At 45.1% G+C, this 21,135-nt stretch overlaps 1 protein-coding gene across 1 annotated transcript in view; it reads left to right on the forward strand.

Annotated features, from left to right (window-relative positions):
* Nucleotides 1-1,023: 1,023 nt before the first annotated feature.
* The window catches only part of LOC128690681 (cell adhesion molecule Dscam2-like), a 536,323-nt gene continuing 516,211 nt past the window's right edge, over nucleotides 1,024-21,135 (forward strand). Inside the window, exons 1-2 of the mRNA XM_070088137.1 lie at nucleotides 1,024-1,118; nucleotides 16,516-16,813. Of these exons, the coding sequence (XP_069944238.1) occupies nucleotides 1,024-1,118; nucleotides 16,516-16,813 (393 nt within the window). The remainder of the gene's footprint in view (nucleotides 1,119-16,515; nucleotides 16,814-21,135) is intronic.

Below are 21,135 nucleotides of genomic sequence, written 5' to 3' on the forward strand. Positions count from 1 at the left end.
CTATAGGTTGATTACAAACTCCTTGCGACTCAAGTACTGCGCAGTCCCCCGTACTACAAGAAATTCGTAACATACCTTGCTCTTGTAGCGTGAGCTATGGTGTTCTTCACACCTTCGACAGGTATCGGTGACTTGATAGAAGCTGAAGTGTCCTTGGATGTCCACGTCTTCCATTGTCTAGGAAACGCACACTGGTACACTATGTTCCACAAGATTTGTCTTTATTGTTCACAATCTTATCACAAGAGAAGCTGATCACACTTCTCTCAAGTGTTTATTGTGTTTTGTGAGACACTTTGTTCACACTAACGCACAGATCGTTGTTCTTTGTTGGTTATCCAGGCGTCAGTGTCACTCTCAGTAGAGTCAAAAGTAATCTGAAGATGCCACAACGCCCCATGCCGTCACTCCCCTAGCAAAAAGAAAAAGCTGACATGGTACTTTTGCTTCCTTGCCACTTCCTCGATGAAGCAAAGCAGAATGTTTGATTCTTGCTGTCTTAAGCATAGACAACAATGTCCACTATCTTTACTATGGTAATAAAGTGGGAGCAAGATTTTCCTTAATTGTCCTGCCAAAGTAGGAGATGTACTGTCTCTTATTAAAATACACTCGGCAACACTGGACTGCAAGGAGCAACGGTCACTTGACCACGTCGCATACTCGTACAGCATCTGTGATCAATTACTCACTGTAGCAGTAAACAAGATGCTTGCCCCTTCTGAGAGGGCTGGGCCCCTCAGGGCTGAAAGGGGCTGAAGGGCTGAAGGGGGCTGATACCCCCCTCCTGGAGAAAATTTCTCCACAAGCGGCTTTCAATGTAGTAGTATGTCACTAATGTCAGCTATGGTCTGTATACCTTGTACATGTACATGTAGTAAAGATATTATTATTATTATTATTATTATTATTATTTTTATTATTATTATTATTATTATTATTATTATTATAATTATTATTATTATTATTATTATTATTATTATTATTATTATTATTATTATTATTATTATTATTATTAAAGCCATGGCCTCACGTCCCCAACCGGAGCTGCCCTACAATGCCTCTGACCAGTACGGCGGTGCCCGCAATAAGCTTATCTCTGATTTTTATGATATCTGGTGTTACCTCTGTTAATTCTTTCTAAACATTACCCTTGTTTAATAATTTATCTGCTTTTGTTACATATTGTTAAGACTTTATATTCATTGCACATGTGTAAAAAGTGTGGGAGGTCAGACTGGGTTTACTGTGAAAAACTGCATTACGTTATTTTCTCTTCACGCAGAGCAGTTCCAAGGCTTAGAGGTGTTATCCTACCTCAGATCATTGCAAAGCCCAGTCCCGTCTAGCTAATTCCACACCCGCTGGATGCCACCTACAACAGCTGAGTAACATCAAAGCACCTGCTTACCGCTAAGTGAAGAAAGGCAGAAAATGTAAAGAAACATGCCCAAAGTTTCCACTTGTACCGGGATCGAACCGCGAACACTCGGATATCAAGAGGGAACAGACGAATATGTAAATAGTTGTCAGACGGCAGGGTCATTACCTTCCCTGCCTTTCCTACAGCCATCACTGACCCTGCCTTCCCTACAACCATCACTGACCCTGCCTTCCCTACAACCATCACTGACCCTGCCTTCCCTACAACCATCACTGACCCTGCCTTCCCTACAACCATCACTGACCCTGCCTTCCCTACAACCATCACTGACACTGCCTTCCCTACAACCATCACTGACCCTGCCATCTCTACAATCATCACTGGCCCTGCCTTCTCTACTATCATCACTATCCATGTCTTCCCTACTATCATCAACGCCCCTGTATTCTCTACTATCATCACTGACACTGCATTCCTTACTATCATCACTCACCCTGCCTTCCCTACTATTATCACTGACACTGCCTTCCCTACTATCATCACTGACTGCCTTCCCTACTATCATCACTGACACTGCCTTCCCTACTATCATCACTGACCCTGCCTTTCCTACTATCATCACTGACACTGCCTTCCTTACTATCAACATTGACCATGCCTTCCCTACCATCATCACTGTCCCTGCCTTCCCTACTATCATCACAGTCCCTGCCTTCCCTACTATCATCACTGACACTGCCTTCCCTACTTTCATCACTGTCCCTGCCTTCCCTACTATCATCACTGACACTGCCTTCCCTACTTTCATCACTGTCCCTGCCTTATCTACTATCATCACTGACCCTGCCTTCCCTACTATCATCATTGACCATGCCTTCCCTACTATCATCACTGACCCTGCCTTCCCTACTATAATCACTGACCCCGCCTTCCCTATTATCATCACTGTCCCTGCCTTCCCTACTATCATCACTGTCCCTGCCTTCCCTACTATCATCACTGTCTATGCATTCCATACTATCATCACTAACCCTTCCCTTCCTTACTTTCATCACTGTCCCTGCCTTCCCTTCTATCATCACTGACCCTGCCTTCCCTACTATCATCACTGACACTGCCTTCCCTACTATCATCACTGACACTGCCTTCCCTACCATCATCACTGACACTGCCTTCCCTACTATCATCACTGTCCCTGCCTTTCCTACTATCATCACTGACCCTGCCTTCCCTACTATCATCACTGTCCCTGCCTTCCCTACTATCATCACTGTCCCTGCCTTCCCTACTATCATCACTATCCCTGCCTTCCCTACTATCATCACTGGCCCTGCCTTCCCTACTATCATCACTGATCCTGCCTTCCCTACGATCATCACTGACACTGCCTTCCCTACTATCATCACTGACCCTGCCTTCCCTACTATCATAACTGACCCTGCCTTCCCTACTACCATCACAGTCCCTGCCTTCCGTAGTCTTATCACTGTCCCTGCCTTTCCTACTGTCATCACTGACCCTTCCTTCCATACCATCATCACTGACCCTGCCTTCCCAATTAACATCACTAACCCTGCCTTCTCTACTATGATCACTGTCCCTGCCTTTCCTACTATCATCACTGACCCTGCCTTCCCTACTATCATCACTGACCCTGCCTTCCCTACTATCATCACTGACCTTACCTTCCCTACTATCATCAATGTCCCTGCCTTCCCTACTATCATCACTGATCCTGCCTTCCCTACTATCATCACTGTCCCTGCCTTCCCTACTATCAACACTGACCCTGCCTTCCCTACTATCATCACTGACCCTGCCTTCCCTACTATCATCACTGACCCTGCCTTCCCTACTATCATAACTGACCCTACCTTCCTACTATCATCACTGCCCCGGCCACTCTTACTATCATCACTGACACTGCCTTCCCTACTATCATCACTCACCCTACCTTCCCTACTATCATCACTGACCCTGCCTTCCCTACTATCATCACTGACACTGCCTTCCCTACTATCATCACTGCCCCGGCCTTCCCTACTGTCATCACTGACACTGCCTTCCCTACTATCATCACTGACCCTGCCTTCTCTACTGTCATCACTGACCCTGCCTTCCCTACTATCATCACTGACCCTGCCTTCCCTACTATCATCACTGACACTGCCTTCCCTACTATCATCACTGCCCCGGCCTTCCCTACTGTCATCACTGACACTGCCTTCCCTACTATCATCACTGACCCTGCCTTCACTACTGTCATCACTGACCCTGCCTTCCCTACTATCATCACTGTCCCTGCCTTCCCTACTATCATCACTGACACTGCCTTCCTTACTATCATCACTGACCCTGCCTTAGTTTGTATCGTCACTGACCCTGCCTTCCCTAATTTCATCACTGACCCTGCCTTCCCTACTGTCATCACTGACCCTGCCTTCCCTACTATCATCACTGTCCCTGCCTTCCCTACTATCATCACTGACACTGCCTTCCTTACTATCATCACTGACCCTGCCTTAGTTTGTATCGTCACTGACCCTGCCTTCCCTAATTTCATCACTGACCCTGCCTTCCCTAATTTCATCACTGCCCCTGCCTTTCCTATTATCATCACTGACCCTACCTTCCTTACTCTCATCACTGACCCTGCCTTCCCTACTGTCATCGCTGTCCCTGCCTTCCCTACTGTCATCACTGTCCTTGGCTTCCCTACTGTCATCACTGACCCTGCCTTCCCTACTGTCATCACTGATCCTGCCTTCCCTAATATGATCACTGACCCTGCCTTTCCTAGTATCATCACTGACCCTGCCTTCACTACTATCATCACTGACCCTGCCTATCGTAATATCCTCACTGTCCCTGCCTTCCCTACTATCATCACTGACCCTGCCTTCCCTACTTTCATCACTGACCCTGGCTTCCCTACTATCATCACTGTCCCTGCCTTTCGTTGCATCATCACTGTCCCTGCCTTCCCTACTATCATCACTGACCCTGCCTATCGTAATATCCTCACTGTCCCTGCCTTCCCTACTATCATCACTGACCCTGCCTTCCATACTATCATCACTGACCCTGTCTTCCATACTATCATCACTGACCCTGCCTTCCATACTATCATCACTGACCCTGCCTTCCCTACTATCGTCACTGTTCCTGCCTTCCCTACTATCATCACTTTCCCTGCCTTCCCTACTATCATCACTGACCCTACCTTCCCTACTATCATCACTGACACTGCCTTCCCTACTATCATCACTGACCATGGCTTCCCTTCTATCATCTCTGACCCTGCCTTCCCTACTATCATCACTGACCCTACTTACCCTACTATCATCACTGTCCCTGCCTTCCCTACTATCATCACTGACCCTGCCTTCCCTACTATCATCACTGACCCTGGCTTCCCTACTATCATCACTGACCCTGGCTTCCCTACTATCATCACTGACCCTGCCTTCCCTACTATCATCACTGACCCTGCCTTCCCTACTATCATCACTGACCCTGGCTTCCCTACTATCATCACTGACACTGCCTTCCCTACTGTCATCACTGACCCTGCCTTCCCTACTATCATCACTGACCCTGCCTTCCCTACTATCATCACTGACACTGCCTTCCCTACTATCATCACTGACCCTGGCTTCCCTACTATCATCACTGACACTGCCTTCCCTACTATCATCACTGACCCTGCCTTCCCTACTATCATCACTGACCCTGCCTTCCCTACTATCATCACTGACCCTGCCTTCCCTACTATCATCACTGACCCTGCCTTCCCTACTATCATCACTGACACTGCCTTCCCTACTATCATCACTGACCCTACTTACCCTACTATCATCACTGTCCCTGCCTTCCCTACTATCATCACTGACCCTGGCTTCCCTACTATCATCACTGACACTGCCTTCCCTACTATCATCACTGACCATGGCTTCCCTACTATCATCACTGACCCTGCCTTCCCTACTATCATCACTGACACTGCCTTCCCTTCTATCATCACTGACCCTGCCTTCCCTACTATCATCACTGACCCTGCCTTCCCTACTATCATCACTGACACTGCCTTCCCTACTATCATCTCTGACCCTGGCTTCCCTACTATCATCACTGACACTGCCTTCCCTTCTATCATCACTGACCCTGCCTTCGCTACTATCATCACTGACCCTACCTTCCCTACTATCATCACTGACACTGCCTTCCCTACTATCATCACTGACCCTGGCTTCCCTTCTATCATCTCTGACCCTGCCTTCCCTACTATCATCACTGACCCTGCCTTCCCTACTATCATCACTGACCCTGCCTTCCCTACTATCATCACTGACACTGCCTTCCCTACTATCATCACTGATCCTGCTTTCACTACTATCATCACTGTCCCTGCCTTCCCTACTATCATTACTGACTCTGCCTTCCCTACTATCATCACTGACCCTGGCTTCCCTACTATCATCACTGACACTGCCTTCCCTACTATCATCACTGACCCTGCCTTCCCTACTATCATCACTGACCCTGCCTTCCCTACTATCATCACTGACCCTGCCTTCCCTACTATCATCACTGACCCTGCCTTCCCTACTATCATCACTGACCCTGCCTTCCCTACTATCATCACTGACCCTGCCTTCCCTACTATCATCACTTTCCCTGCCTTCCCTACTATCATCACTGACCCTGCCTTCCCTACTATCATCACTGACCCTGCCTTCCCTACTATCATCACTGACACTGCCTTCCCTACTATCATCACTGACCCTGCCTTCCCTACTATCATCACTGACCCTGCCTTCCCTACTATCATCACTGACCCTGCCTTCCCCACTATCATTACAGACCCTGCCTTCCCTACTATCATCACTGACCCTGCCTTCCCCACTATCATTACAGACCCTGCCTTCCCTACTATCATTACTGACCCTGCCTTCCCTACTATCGTCACTGACCCTGCCTTCCCTACTATCGTCACTGACCCTGCCTTCCCTACTATCATTACTGACCCTGCCTTCCCGACTATCATCACTGACCCTGCCTTCCCTACTGTCATCACTGACCTTGCCTTCCCTACTATCATTACTGACCCTGCCTTCCCTACTATCATCACTGCCCCTACCTTCTCTACTATCGTCACTGACCCTGCCTTCCCTACTATCATCACTGACAATGCCTACCCTACTATCATCACTGACCCTACCTTCCCTACTTTCATTACTGACCCTGCCTTCCCTACTATCATCACTGACCCTGCCTTCCCTACTATCATCACTGACCCTGCCTTCCCTACTATCATCACTGCCCCTACCTTCCCTACTATCATCACTGACCCTGCCTTCCCTACTATCATCACTGCCCCTACCTTCCCTACTATCATCACTGACGCTGCCTTCCCTACTATCATCACTGACGCTGCCTTCCCTGCTATCATTACTGACCCTGCCTTCCCTGCTATCATTACTGACCCTGCCTTCCCTACTATTGCCACTGACCCTGCCTTCCCTACTATCATCACTGCCCCTACCTTCCCTACTATCATCACTGCCCCTACCTTCCCTACTATCATCACTGCCCCTACCTTCCCTACTATCGTCACTGACCCTGCCTTCCCTACTATCATCTCTGCCCCTACCTTCCCTACTATCATTACTGACCCTGCCTTCCCTACTATCATCTCTGCCCCTACCTTCCCTACTATCGTCACTGACCCTGCCTTCCCTACTATCATCTCTGCCCCTACCTTCCCTACTATCGTCACTGACCCTGCCTTCCCTACTATCATCACTGCCCCTACCTTCCCTACTATCATCACTGCCCCTACCTTCCCTACTATTATCTCTGCCCCTACCTTCCCTACTATGATTACTGACCCTGCTTACCGTACTGTCAATACTTTTCCTGCCTGCTCTATCGTTGCCTCTCTTATGTTCTTTACTGTCCCTGTTTTTCCTAACCTAGTTACTTTTCCTTCTCCTCCTACCTTTATCATTCTCCCTGCCTCTTCTTCCTTCTTTCACTTCCCTACCTTCGATTTCGTCTTAAGTCTCTCTGCTTTAAATGCTTTTTTTCTCTCTCCTGCAGTTCTTCCTTCATCCTTTTCTTTATCACTCTCCTTGCCTCCTCTTTCTTCGTCACTCTTCGTGCATCCCCTGTGTTCGTCACTTAAGTTAGGTAACATTCGTCAGGGAACAGGACAGGTGTTTCCTGACGCAGGCCGTAATTATATGATGACCCATCACTGGAATTTTTGGTCATGTGACCGAGGCCTTCCACTGGTTTACCGATCTACTCCTTTTAAAATTAATATTGTTCTCTTCGTCACTCTCCCAACCTTAATTTCATCTCTGTCCCTGCAAGTTCTACCTTCATTACTCTCTCTCCTTCACCTAACTTTACCTCTCTTCCTACCTCCTATTTCTTCACTGTTCCTGCTTCCCCTCCCTTCATTACTCTCCCTGCCTTCCCTTCCATCGTCACTTTGCTTCGCCTACCTCATCTGCTGAGCTCAATGAGAATTATTTTTAAGGGAGTGTGTCTGCTAAGAGAGGAGAGAGAGGCTGTCTCTGAGAAGTTCCTCGAGATTAGATGTTCCTTCCTCCTTCTGTCACTTCCTCATCTCTTTCAGAGTCTGACAATTGTTTACTTACTCGGCTGTTTCCTCTTAATTTCTGTTCTGTTCTGATGAAGGTATAAGTAAAGTGTGCTTCTCTTTCTGTCTCAGGATCCTATTCTTTTTCTCTCCAAATTTCGTTATCTGTTTTCAACATTTTCCTTAATATCTCTCTTATCACCTCAGTCGCCTTGTCTTCTGAGATCGTCTCTATTAGTAAATGCTCTTCTGTTCTTTCTGAACTCTTCCGTTCCTTTCCCCCTTCGTTGTTGCTGCTCATTCTAACTTTACCCTCAAGTTCAACATTCTCTCCTACGCATTTTAATTTCTTCAGGCATTTTAGTTCTTTTTCCCTGTTCCTCGGCCTACCTTTTTTTTCTGTTTTCCAGATTGTCACTTGTCAATCAATTTTACTCTTCCGATGACTTGTTATCATAAGCAGATGTTACCATTTATATCTGGTTTCTCTTTTTCCTCTCATTTTAATGCTTCTCTGACTTACCATATTTTTCCACCAAATACTATAAGTATGGATTACGTTGTCATAAAAGCCTTACTGGATACAATTTGCTATTTATCATTACTCTTATCACCAGAGTCACAATGAGGAGCTACAGTGTGTACCAACAGCCTAACTGGCCATAGTACCAGACCTTACGGCAATCCACTTGTTAGACGTCGTTGTGATGGTTGCTCGTGTTATGAATATTTTGATCAGTTGTGGTACTTTCCATGTTATCAGTACCTGTTCCAGTCTCTTTTTTGGTACTGCGTCAAATACGCTCCTACTTGCTAGTCCATCAATAGGCAGTCAGTCCACTCATTCATTTCTCTATTCCTTCATGGTTTACCGTATCAAAATTTACTGTACTCCTCTGTTTCTTCTTAATTATCATAGGTAGAATCAATGTCGGTGACACCGCCCAGACGTTTAATGCTTGCACTGGTTTCTTCAGTCTCTAAATTACTGACATAACTTGTTTGGTGGATGTCCTATATTATTTGATTACAGGGGTTGAGTCGCATTTCCTGGATCTCGCCTCTTTGATGGGTTCGTGTATTTCAATTAATTATGAAGGTCGTTTCAATTCCCGATTTCTGTGAGGCTTAAGAGATGTTTTCTTGCATCTCTGTGACTCACCTGGACTTCGACGTTTTTCTCTCCTCTCAGGTTCCCGTTGCTCACCTCTCCAATAGTCTGTCAGTTTCCAACCTCTCAGTTCCTGTTATTTATTTGTGTATTATTATTATGTAAGCACTGGTCCTTACCTTCTCTTATGTCATAAGCCAGTCTACAACACTAGTTATTAAAAAACTGTCGCTTAAACTCTCAGTATGTATACAATGGGAGAAATACAGCTTGTGTTGTATATATCTCGTGACCCTCTGATCATTGCTTATACCAGCACTCACACTGCTGTAACATCTCACTCTACGTGTGTGAGTCATCATTGCTTATACCAGCACTCACACTGCTGTAACATCTCACTCTACGTGTGTGAGTCATCATTGCTTATACCAGCACTCACACTGCTGTAACATCTCACTCTACGTGTGTGAGTCATCAATGCTTATACCAACACTCACACTGCTGTAAGATCCCACTCTACGTGTGTGAGTCATCAATGCTTATACCAACACTCACAACTGCTGTAAGATCCCACTCTACGTGTGTGAGTCATCATTGCTTATACCAGCACTCACACTGCTGTAACATCTCACTCTACGTGTGTGAGTCATCATTGCTTATACCAGCACTCACACTGCTGTAACATCTCACTCTACGTGTGTGAGTCATCAATGCTTATACCAACACTCACACTGCTGTAAGATCCCACTCTACGTGTGTGAGTCATCAATGCTTATACCAACACTCACACTGCTGTAAGATCCTACTCTACGTGTGTGAGTCATCATTGCTTATACCAGCACTCACACTGCTGTAAGATCCCACTCTACGTGTGTGAGTCATCAATGCTTATACTAACACTCACACTGCTGTAAGATCCCACTCTACGTGTGTGAGTCATCATAGTCTATACCAACACTCACACTGCTGTAAGATCCCACTCTACGTGTGTGAGTCAACAATGTTTATACCAACACTCACACTGCTGTAAGATCCCACTCTACGTGTGTGAGTCATCATAGTCTATACCAACACTCACACTGCTGTAAGATCCCACTCTACGTGTGTGAGTCAACAATGTTTATACCAACACTCACACTGCTGTAAGATCCCACTCTACGTGTGTTACTCTGCAGCAAATAATTCAAGTACTGATACAGAGTAAACAAAAACACATTGATGAAGTGCATATAAAAAGTACTTCGACAAAGGAAGAGAGTAGAGGCAGGAGAGTGATAAAGGAAGAGAGTAGAGGCAGGAGAGTGACAAAGGGACAGAAAGTAGGGAGAGTGACGATGGAAGGAAAAACAGGGAATCTGGGAAATGTAAAGAAAGAAGGGATTGTAATTAAGATAGAGAAGGCAGAGACAGTAATGAAGATAGGGATGGCAGGGAAAGTGGCGAAGATAGGGGAGACGGGCAGGGTAATAATGGAAGGGAAAGTAGGGAGTGTGGCAAAGGTACTTGAAGAATGAACAGTGAGAGAGGTAAGGGAGGCAGGGACAGTGATGATAGGGAAGGTAAGGTCAGTGATGATAGTAGGGAAGGTAAGGTCAGTGATGATAGAGGAGACAGGGAGGGTGATAAGGAAGGGAAGACAGGGAGACTGATGAAGGTAAGGGAGACAGAGAGGGTGATGAAGGTAGGAGAGGCAGGGAGTGTGATGAAGGTAGAGGGGTAGGGAGATTTACCAAAGTAGGAGAGTAACAGAGGGATGACAGTGACAGATGGATGACAGTGACAGAGGGTTGACAGTGACAGCGGAATGACAGTGACAAAGGAAGGACAGTGACAGAGGGAGGACTGTGGCAGAGGGAGGACAGTTACGGAGGGAGGATGGTGACAGAGGTAAGACAGTGACAGAGGGAGGACAGTGGCAGAGGGAGGACAGTGACAGAGGGAGGACAGTGACAGAGGGAGGACAGTGACAGAGGGAGGACAGTGACAGAGGAAGGATAGTGATAGAGGGAGGACAGTGACAGAGGGAGGACAGTGACAGAGGGAGGACAGTGACAGAGGGATGACAGTGACAGGGATGACAGTAACAGAGAGAGGACAGTGACAGAGGGAGGACTGTGGCAGAGGGAGGACAGTTACAGAGGGAGGATGGTGACAGAGGCAGGACAGTGACAGAGGGATGACAGTGACAGAGGGAGGACAGTGACAGAGGGAGGACAGAGCCTTAGGAAGGACAGTGAAAGAAGTAGCAGAGATGACGAGAGAGAGAGAGAGAGAGAGAGAGAGAGAGAGAGAGAGAGAGACCGAGGGAAGATAATTACCATGAGAGGAAATTTATTAGGAAACGATAATGAATGAATGAGAAGAGTTAATGAGAAAAGAAAATGAGTGGTGAAGGAAAGTGAATGAGTAAGGGGATTGGATGAGTAAGGGTGGAGGATGAGTAAGAAGAGTGAATGAGGAAACAGAGTAAATGAGGGATAAGATAGGTGGAGATGAGGAAACTAAGCGAGGGTGAAGAGTGAACTAGGGGATAAGAGTTAATAATTATGGAAGGAGCGTAACCGAGTGAGAAGAATGAGAGGAATAGCAATGGTAAATGATGGTGAGGGGAGAGACAGGGTGAGTGAACGAGGAGTGAGAAGCTGCACCAGAATAATGGTGAACCAGAGAGTAAAAACAATGGACTAATTATCCAGGAAGACCTCAGACAACTAGTGGAACAAAGGAAGGAACAAGAAGAACCACAAGAGGGAAAGACACAAGACAACTAGTGGAACAAAGGAAGGAACAAGAAGAACCACAAGAGGGAAAGACACAAGACAACTAGTGGAACAAAATAAGGAACAAGAAGAACCACAAGAGGGAAAGACACAAGTCAACTAGTGGAACAAAGGAAGGAACAAGAAGAACCACAAGAGGGAAAGACACAAGACAACTAGTGGAACAAAATAAGGAACAAGAAGAACCACAAGAGGGAAAGACACAAGACAACTAGTGGAACAAAGGAAGGAACAAGAAGAACCACAAGAGGGAAAGACACAAGACAACTAGTGGAACAAAATAAGGAACAAGAAGAACCACAAGAGGGAAAGACACAAGACAACTAGTGGAACAAAGGAAGGAACAAGAAGAACCACAAGAGGGAAAGACACAAGACAACTAGTGGAACAAAATAAGGAACAAGAAGAACCACAAGAGGGAAAGACACAAGACAACTAGTGGAACAAAGGAAGGAACAAGAAGAACCACAAGAGGGAAAGACACAAGACAACTAGTGGAACAAAGGAAGGAACAAGAAGAACCACAAGAGGGAAAGACACAAGACAACTAGCGGAACAAAGAAAGGAAGGAAGGGGCAGGAACCACACGACGAGAAAACAATAGAAACCTAGGAAAGGATAAAGCGTTATTGAAAACAGAAAAGACAGGTGAGAGAAGAGAAGAAGAGGAGAAAGGAGCCAGTTGCATGATAAACAAAGTTGAAGAATCAGGGTTGATCTGCATGAGACGTGAGGACACAGAGAAGCAGATGTGAGTTAATGTGTGTACGAGTGTGAATGTGCACTCACCTACCTGTGTTGTGTGTATGACTGTGTATGTGCACTCTCCTACCTGTGTGGTGTGTATGACTGTGTATGTGCACTCATCTGCCTGTGTTGTGTGTATGACTATGTATGTGCACTCACCTACCTGTGTTGTGTGTATGACTATGTATGTGCACTCACCTACCTGTGTTGTGTGTATGACTATGTATGTGCACTCACCTACCTGTGTTGTGTGTATGACTGTGTATGAGCACTCTCCTACCTGTGTTGTGTGTATGACTGTGTATGTGCACTCTCCTACCTGTGTTGTGTGTATGACTGTGTATGTGCACTCACCTACCTGTGTTGTGTGTATGACTGTGTATGTGCACTCTCCTACCTGTGTGGTGTGTATGACTGTGTATGTGCACTCTCCTACCTGTGTTGTGTGTATGACTGTGTATGTGCACTCACCTACCTGTGTTGTGTGTATGACTGTGTATGTGCACTCACCTACCTGTGTTGTGTGTATGACTGTGTATGAGCACTCACCTACCTGTGTTGTGTGTATGACTGTGTATGAGCACTCACCTACCTGTGTTGTGTGTATGACTATGTATGTCCCTCTCTATGTCTCTCTCTCTTTCTCTCTGTCTCTCATATTTTTTACTCAAGGGTTTTACAAGATTACGTTAAAGGTTCCTACGTTTATCTACATACTAAAAGTTGGTACCTACATTAGCTCATTTGAAAACCATTTTAATGTTATAAGACATAGAAATAAGGAGCATAATGAAGCAAGATCCATCTGTGGGGCAACGATATGATTTGGTCAACTGGCGTTATTTCCTTTATGTCATAATGCTGTGTGAACAAGTTCTAGACTTTAGTTGTCGTAGGAATAAATTATCTCAGGTGAAGTGATGTTCTTGAAAAGGTTACAGATAGAGTGTAGTTGCTGTTTGCTGCCCGTCTTATAGTATAGAAGCTCACTTGTTGTTCTCCGGGGTGTGGAAGCATGTATGGTACCTTGAGAATATTGGCCTAGTATATAACAGTAATTCCATCCACATTCTTCCGGTGTTGAGGGCTATGTTGAAATGACTGATTCGGAGCCTACTGTAACTGATGATAGTTTTCTTTTGGTTTTAGCCTCCTATGTCGAGATTACCTTTTTTGGACTTCTTCCATTTGCCAACAAGTTTGCCTGTGCAGGTTCCTGTTATAGACTGTGGTATATCTCTTATATTTTCTCCATGTCTTGTACTTAGCAGCATCAACCTTTAGACAACAAAAGCCGAATCAAGGCTGATCTGAAAGCTTCGTAACCTACTGCCGGTGAGGGATGTATTTTTGTTAGAAATTTGGACATAGGAGGCAGCGACCTCAGAACAAAGTTCTGGCCAGTTTCCTCTTTTCCACAGCCAGCTTGTGCGTTTAGAAGCTACAACTAGTTCTGATGGAATCCTCGGTGTCGTAAAAACAGCCTTGTGATCAGATGATCCAACATAGCCATGGGGTTGGCAACAAACTATTTATTCATATAGATCACTCACTACTGGGTCGAGAGAAGAGCCAGAGATGTGAGTAGGGAAGTCAAGAAAGCTTTTTTTTTTATGTCAAACACTGCAAGAAAGTCATCAATATCCCTCTGTTGATGTTGGTTGATGTCATCAAGAAATATAATACAATTTTATTTATTTTGATCAGAAGGAAATTCTCATTTTTCACCAGGAAGTTGATGGGATCTGATTGCCTCTTCTGAGGTACGTACATTACACGCGCTAGTTCAAAGATAGTATTGTTTATGCATAGCTTGAAGAACGTCATATCCAGGTGATGAGAGATGGTCCCATCTTGTTCTTGCTTGTCTTCTCATCAAAGAGGAGTAGCCAATAATTCTAGCAGCGATGATTATGTTTGGACTTTCAGTGATCACGAAAATGAGCATTAGCGCGCCACCGTTGGCTATGCAGCCTCTAATGCTGGCAGTTAAGATGCTGATAGACTGCCTCCTTCTGACTGCGTTCAGCTTGAGTTGATTGGTGTGTAAGGTGCTTGCCCTTGATTCAGATAGGACAACAAGGCAGCAGTTAGGGTGTAATTATTTGGTCTTGTATAAGGCACAAAACCACCTACTGAACAGAGACAGGAGTAGCTGGGCGGGTGACGTATGTGCTCACCAGTTATGAGATCATGCTGGTTTCTTCGGAGAACTGGTGATCCTCTCTGTCAAGTTCCTTTTTGTTACGATCTAATCTTCCTGATGTCCCCTTTTGTGGCAGTAACTGCACCTAATATCTCTCAGGCAGTTGCTAGTAGTGAGCCCCTCCGGCGACAGCCAGAACACTGCCTAGATGCTTCAGAGGGTGATCTGTTTCCTGCACCTCTCGTGTTTCACTGCTGATTTCTCTGTAGGTTCTGCTGCTTTTGAGACTTCGAATATGTACTTGGTGGGAGTTTTCTTGGGATTATGTTAGTAAGAGCAGACACAGTTAAGGGTAGTTACCCCTTTCTCTTCCACGACCTCATCCAACTCTACCACATCTATCACTGCTGCTAGTGCTTTGGCCTAGCACTTTTTCAGGTGCAGTGTCGGGCATCCGATTATTAACTGCGCCAATCTCTGGTGGAGAAAAACCAGAGTCGGTATCGGCAAATGAAGCACTGATGCCAGGTGTGCCAGGAGATGTTGGAGCAGTGATGGCAGGTGTACTGGCAGGTGTAGGGGGAGTGTTGAGTGAAGGTTTAGCTGTTGTTTCAGACCATCAAAAATGTATTTGAAAGGACACTTCCTCCTTATGAGAAGAGAGAAAAATTAATAATAACAGGAAAGAATTACAATTAGAGGAAGTATGAAAAAAAACTTAAATATAAAACAATTAAACATGAAAATTATCTATCTGAAACAAACTTGAAAATTTAAAAATGAACATAAATTTAGTCAATCTAAGATGTGTACATGTATATACACAAAACAAGGACAGAAACAATTCCTGGGTGCAGATGGAGTTAGTATGCTAGCAAGATTCGCGATGTAATCACTGGATTTGGATTTCACTGATAGTTTAAAGGCAATTCAGACGCTGGTTTCAGGTACTCTATGTGATGGTGGTGGCTGCAGGTTGCTGAAGGTTACAGTGACAGAAAACAGAGGGTAATTCCAATTCTCTGTAGTGTACTAGGGAATTTGGATATGGCATCCAGAAGATAGTTGGCGAGTACAAATTTTGTGATGAGCTATGGCGTGGCTGCCCGCCGTGTCTCGCATGCGCGGACGACGTAAGCCGAGTCACAAGGCTAAAAGACAAAAAGAACACATTAGTTAAAAACTCGGACATGCAGTCACTCAGATTCTAGGCAGAAGGTCTAGCATGCGAGTGACGTTATATTAAAATGAAAATATTAACATAAAAATCCAACACTTAGAATATAACAAATAACATAAGAGTAGAATCACATACTTACAGGTTTGGTGGGAGGGAGAAATAAAGTGATTTAAAACTCACTGGGAGGGTCCCTTGTTAACTCCCACCTGGTGGAGTAATGGAGGGGGAGGGCTGAGTTAGAGAGGTAACGAGGCCTGATACAAACACAGCCAGCATTCACCCATTTATAATACTGTTCACCTTATTGTCTAACGAACGTTTCCCTCCCTGTATTAGAATTTTCAGATACAGTGTATACAGGTATACACATATACAGTTATATAGATTATCCAACAAAGCAGTAAATGTATAGGGAACCTAGGATAACCCCCCAAAAAAGTCAGACAAGTAACTTATTTCCATTGGAGTCCATTGACATCTAATTAATCTTCATTTGTAATTAAAATCAAAGTAAAAGAAAATTCCAGAATAATAAAATCTGTTCTTTCTTCCGGCAGCTTGAGTAATCTCGACCACAAGACCGGTAGCAACATGGACGAAGAAGACACTTCTGTATCTCCATTTGGACTTTCGCTTGACAATGTTGCAACGCAGGAAACTTTTCTTTATGGCAGCGCTGGTGATGGAGGTGAGACCACTAGAAAAAGAGAACATCGGGTAAGAAGGAAGACTGGTTCCCAAAAACCTTCTGCTGGAAGAGGCAGCTACAGAAGAGGCAACAGCAATGGAACAGAGAACAACGGCGACAACAATAGTAAAGTCTTGAATCAGCAGCCCGTAGATAATCAGCACCAGGTAAGCACCAATACACACACACACACACACACACACACACACACACACGCACACACACACACTCACACACACACACACACACACACACACACACACACACACACACACACGCATACACACACACATACATACACAAGCTGATTGTGAATGGTCCAACTCTCCTAGCATGATAAAGAATAGGCACTCAAGTACTCAATAAGGAATAGCAATTGGTAATCTATGGAACAAGGCGAGTAAGTTATTATAAGCCTAGGTGGTAGGAAAATCATAGAGGGCAGCATTGTAAGTATGTGCGGGGTCAAGTCACAGGAGGGTGGGGGTCAGGTCAGAAGAGGTTGTGGTCAGGTAAGTGACCACTGAGACTCCACATAACACTCCAATGCACAATTCCACCTACTTTTCAGACACTTAATAAACTGACACATAATTCCACACATAATTCCACACACACATACATGCACACACACACACACATACACACAGACACACACACACACACACACACACACACACACACACACACACACACACACACATTACCTTTCCCTTCTCTCTCTCTCCCTCTCTCTCTCTCTCTCTCTCTCTCTCTCTCTCTCTCTCTCTCTCTCTCTCTCTCTCAGCTCTCTCTCTCCTCTCTCTCGTTCTCTCTCTCTCTCTCCCTCTCTCTCTCTCTCTCTCTCTCTCTCTCTCTCTCTCTCTCTCTCTCTCTCTCTCTCTCTCTCTCTCTCTCTCTCTCTCTCTCTCTCTCTCTCTCTCACTAAAAAAAAGATGGCGGGGACTCGCAGGAACCAGGGATCAGATGAGAATGGTTCTGGTAGGGAGGAGTGGATGGAGGAGCAGTGGAAAAGGATGGAACAAGAGTGGGAGAGAAAATTAGGAGAGCTTTCTGAAATAATGGAGAAAGAGCTCTCTGTGAAATTGGAAAAGAGGTTGGAGAAGGAGACAAAGAATTGGGAGGCACAAGTCGAAACTGCAGTGGCCAGGATAAGGGTCCTAGAAGTTGAGATAAATAGGCTGAAGCGAGTTACAGGGGCAGTGACAAGAGAAGACACAGCATATGAAGCTGAGAGGCCGAACAGGAAGGAAGGAGATATGAATTATGCTAAAGTCATATCAGCCTGCCATGAAGGGCCAAGGAGTGAAAGGGAAGAACAGCTGGGTGCAGATGGAAAAATCAAGGGAGAAAATGACCACGTACAGGCAGGATCCAGAGTCACAGAGGATGAGACAATGGGAGGAGGAAAGGGCAAAATCAGTGTTTATCCATGGGCTTCAGGAGAGAGAGGAAAGGACACACACTGAAAGGCGGCAGGAAGAAAGAAAGGAGATTGAGAAAATCATCATGGAAATAGGTGAAGAAGAGATGGACGAGAATGTAAATTTTCAGAGAATAGGGGGGTACTGGAAGGGGAGAAACCGACCGATCAAACTGATTCTCAGGACGCAAACAGTGTGGAACAGGAACCTCCAAGAGAAACCACGGTTGAAATACTCGGAAGAGTACAAGAGGGTGTTCCTAGACCGAGACAGAACACAAACAGAAAGACAGCAGCTGAGGTAGAGGACAAAAAAGCGAAAGGAGCTAGGAAAGGAGACAAGGATGGAACCAGCAGAGATCAATCAGAGCAGAACAGAGCAGCAATGGCAAGCACACACACAACTATCCTCAGAACCCCACAACCTATCACACCATCCCAACACACACTACAATCTATACCCACAGCTTCTCTCTCTCTCTCTCTCTCTCTCTCTCTATATATATATATATATATATATATATATATATATATATAAATATATATATATATATATATATATATATATATATATATATATATATATATATATATATATATATATATATATATATATATATATATATATATATATATATATATATATATATATATATATATATATATATATATATATATCACTAAAAAAAATGGTGGGAACTCGCAGGAACCAGGGATCAGATGAGAATGGTTCTGGTAGGGAGGAGTGGATGGAGGAGCAGTGGAAAAGGATGGAACAAGAGTGGGAGAGAAAATTAGGAGAGCTTTCTGAAATAATGGAGAAAGAGCTCTCTGTGAAATTGGAAAAGAGGTTGGAGAAGGAGACAACGAATTGGGGGGCACAAGTCGAAACTGCAGTGGCCAGGAGAAGGATCCTAGAAGTTGAGATAAATAGGTTGAAGTGAGTTACAGGGGCAGTGACAAGAGAAGACACAGCATATGAAGCTGAGAGGCCGAACAGGAAGGAAGGAGATGTGAATTATGCTAAAGTCATATCAGCCTGCCAAGAAGGGCCAAGGAGTGAAAGGGAAGAACAGATGGGTGCAGATGGAAAAATCAAGGGAGAAAATGACCACATACAGGCAGGATCCAGAGTCACAGAGGGTGAGGCAATTGGAGGAGGAAAGGGCAAAATCAGTGCTTATCCATGGACTTCAGGGGAGAGAGAGGAAAGGACACACACACTGAAAGGCGGCAGGAAGAAAGAAAGGAGATTGAGAAAATCATCACGGAAATAGGTGAAGAAGAAATGGATGGGAATGTAAATTTTCAGAGACTAGGAAGTACTCGAAGGGGAGAAACCGACCAATCAAGATGATTCTCAGGACGGAAACAGTGCAGAACAGGATCCTGCAAGAGAAACCACGGTTGAAATACTCGGAAGAGTACAAGAGGGTGTTCCCAGACTGAGACAGAACACAAACAGAACGACAGCAGCTGAGGGAGAGGACAAAAAAGCGAAAGCAGCTAGGAAAGGAGACAAGGATGGAACCAGCAGAGGTCAGTCACAGCAGAACAGAGCAGCAAGGGCAAACACACACACAACTATCCTCAGAACCCCACAACCTATCACACCATCCCAACACAAACTACAATCCATACCCACAGCTTCCACCCAACACCGAGTTATAGAATCACACAGTATGCTACCAGGTCTCCCACCCTCACAGACCCCCTAAACCACAGTGTTGGAAAGGAAACTGAAGGTATGGTACACAAACGCTGATGGAATAACAAATAAGTGGGAGGAGTGGCATGAAAGAGTCAAAGAGGAATCACCGGACATCATAGCTCTCGCAGAAACCAAGCTTGCAGGTATGATAACAGATGCCATCTTTCCAACGGGATACCAGATCCTGAGGAAAGACAGGGAACATGGAGGGTGGAGGACTGGCATTGCTGATCAAAAACCGATGGAATTTTGATGAGCTGGAGAGAGGAGACAGCGGAGAAGAAAGTGATTACATAGCGGGAACGCTTCACTCTGGAGGTCCCAAGGTTGTAATAGTGGTGATGTATAACCCACCACAGAACAGCAGGAGGCCAAGGCAAGAGTACAACGAGAACAATAGAGTGATGGTTGACACACTGGCTGCAGTGGCCAGAAGAGCTCATGCATGCAGGGCAAAGCTCCTGATCAAGGGTGACTTTAACCACAAGGAGATCAATTGGGAGAACTTGGAGCCACATGGGGGCCAAGATACATGGAGGGCTAAGATGATGGAGGTGGTACTAGAAAACTTCATGTACCAACACGTAAGGGACACTCTAAGAGAGAGAGGAGAGGATGAACCAGTAAGACTGGACTTATTATTCACCTTGAGTAGTGCAGATATCGAGGACATTACATATGAAAGACCCCTTGGGGCCAGCGACCATGTGGTTTTAAGCTTAGAATACACAGTAGAGCTGCAAGTGGAAGGAGAAGCAGGAAGGCCAGAATGAATGAAGCCAAACTACAAGAAAGGGGACTACACGGGAATGAGGAACTTCCTGAACGAGGTTCAGTTGCACAGGGAAGCCAGTTAATGAGATGATGGAATATGTAGCAACAATATGCAAGGAAGCTGAGGACTGGTTTGTACCCAAGGGTAACAGGAATAATGAAAAAGCCAGGATGAGGCAAATGTAGTCCAAATTTTTAAAAAGGGAGACAGACATGAGGCACTAAACTACAGACCTGTATCACTAACGTGTATAGTATGCAAGGTCATGGAGAAGATCATCAGGAGGAGAGTGGTGGGGCACCTGGAAAGAAACAAGTGTATAATTGACAACCAGCACGGTTTCAGGGAAGGAAAATCCTGTGTCACAAACCTGCTAGAGTTTTATGACAAGGTGACAGAAGTAAGACAAGAGAGAGAGGGGTGGATCGACTGCATATTTTTGGACTGCAAGAAGGCCTTCGACACAGTTCCTCACAAGAGGTTACTGCAAAAGCTAGTGGACCAGGCACACATAACAGGAATGGCACTGCAATGGATCAGAGAATGTCTGACAGGGAGGCAACAACGAGTCATGGTACGC

This window comes from Cherax quadricarinatus, chromosome 24 (genome assembly GCF_038502225.1).
Source record: "Cherax quadricarinatus isolate ZL_2023a chromosome 24, ASM3850222v1, whole genome shotgun sequence".
Classification (NCBI taxonomy): Eukaryota; Metazoa; Arthropoda; class Malacostraca; order Decapoda; family Parastacidae; genus Cherax; species Cherax quadricarinatus.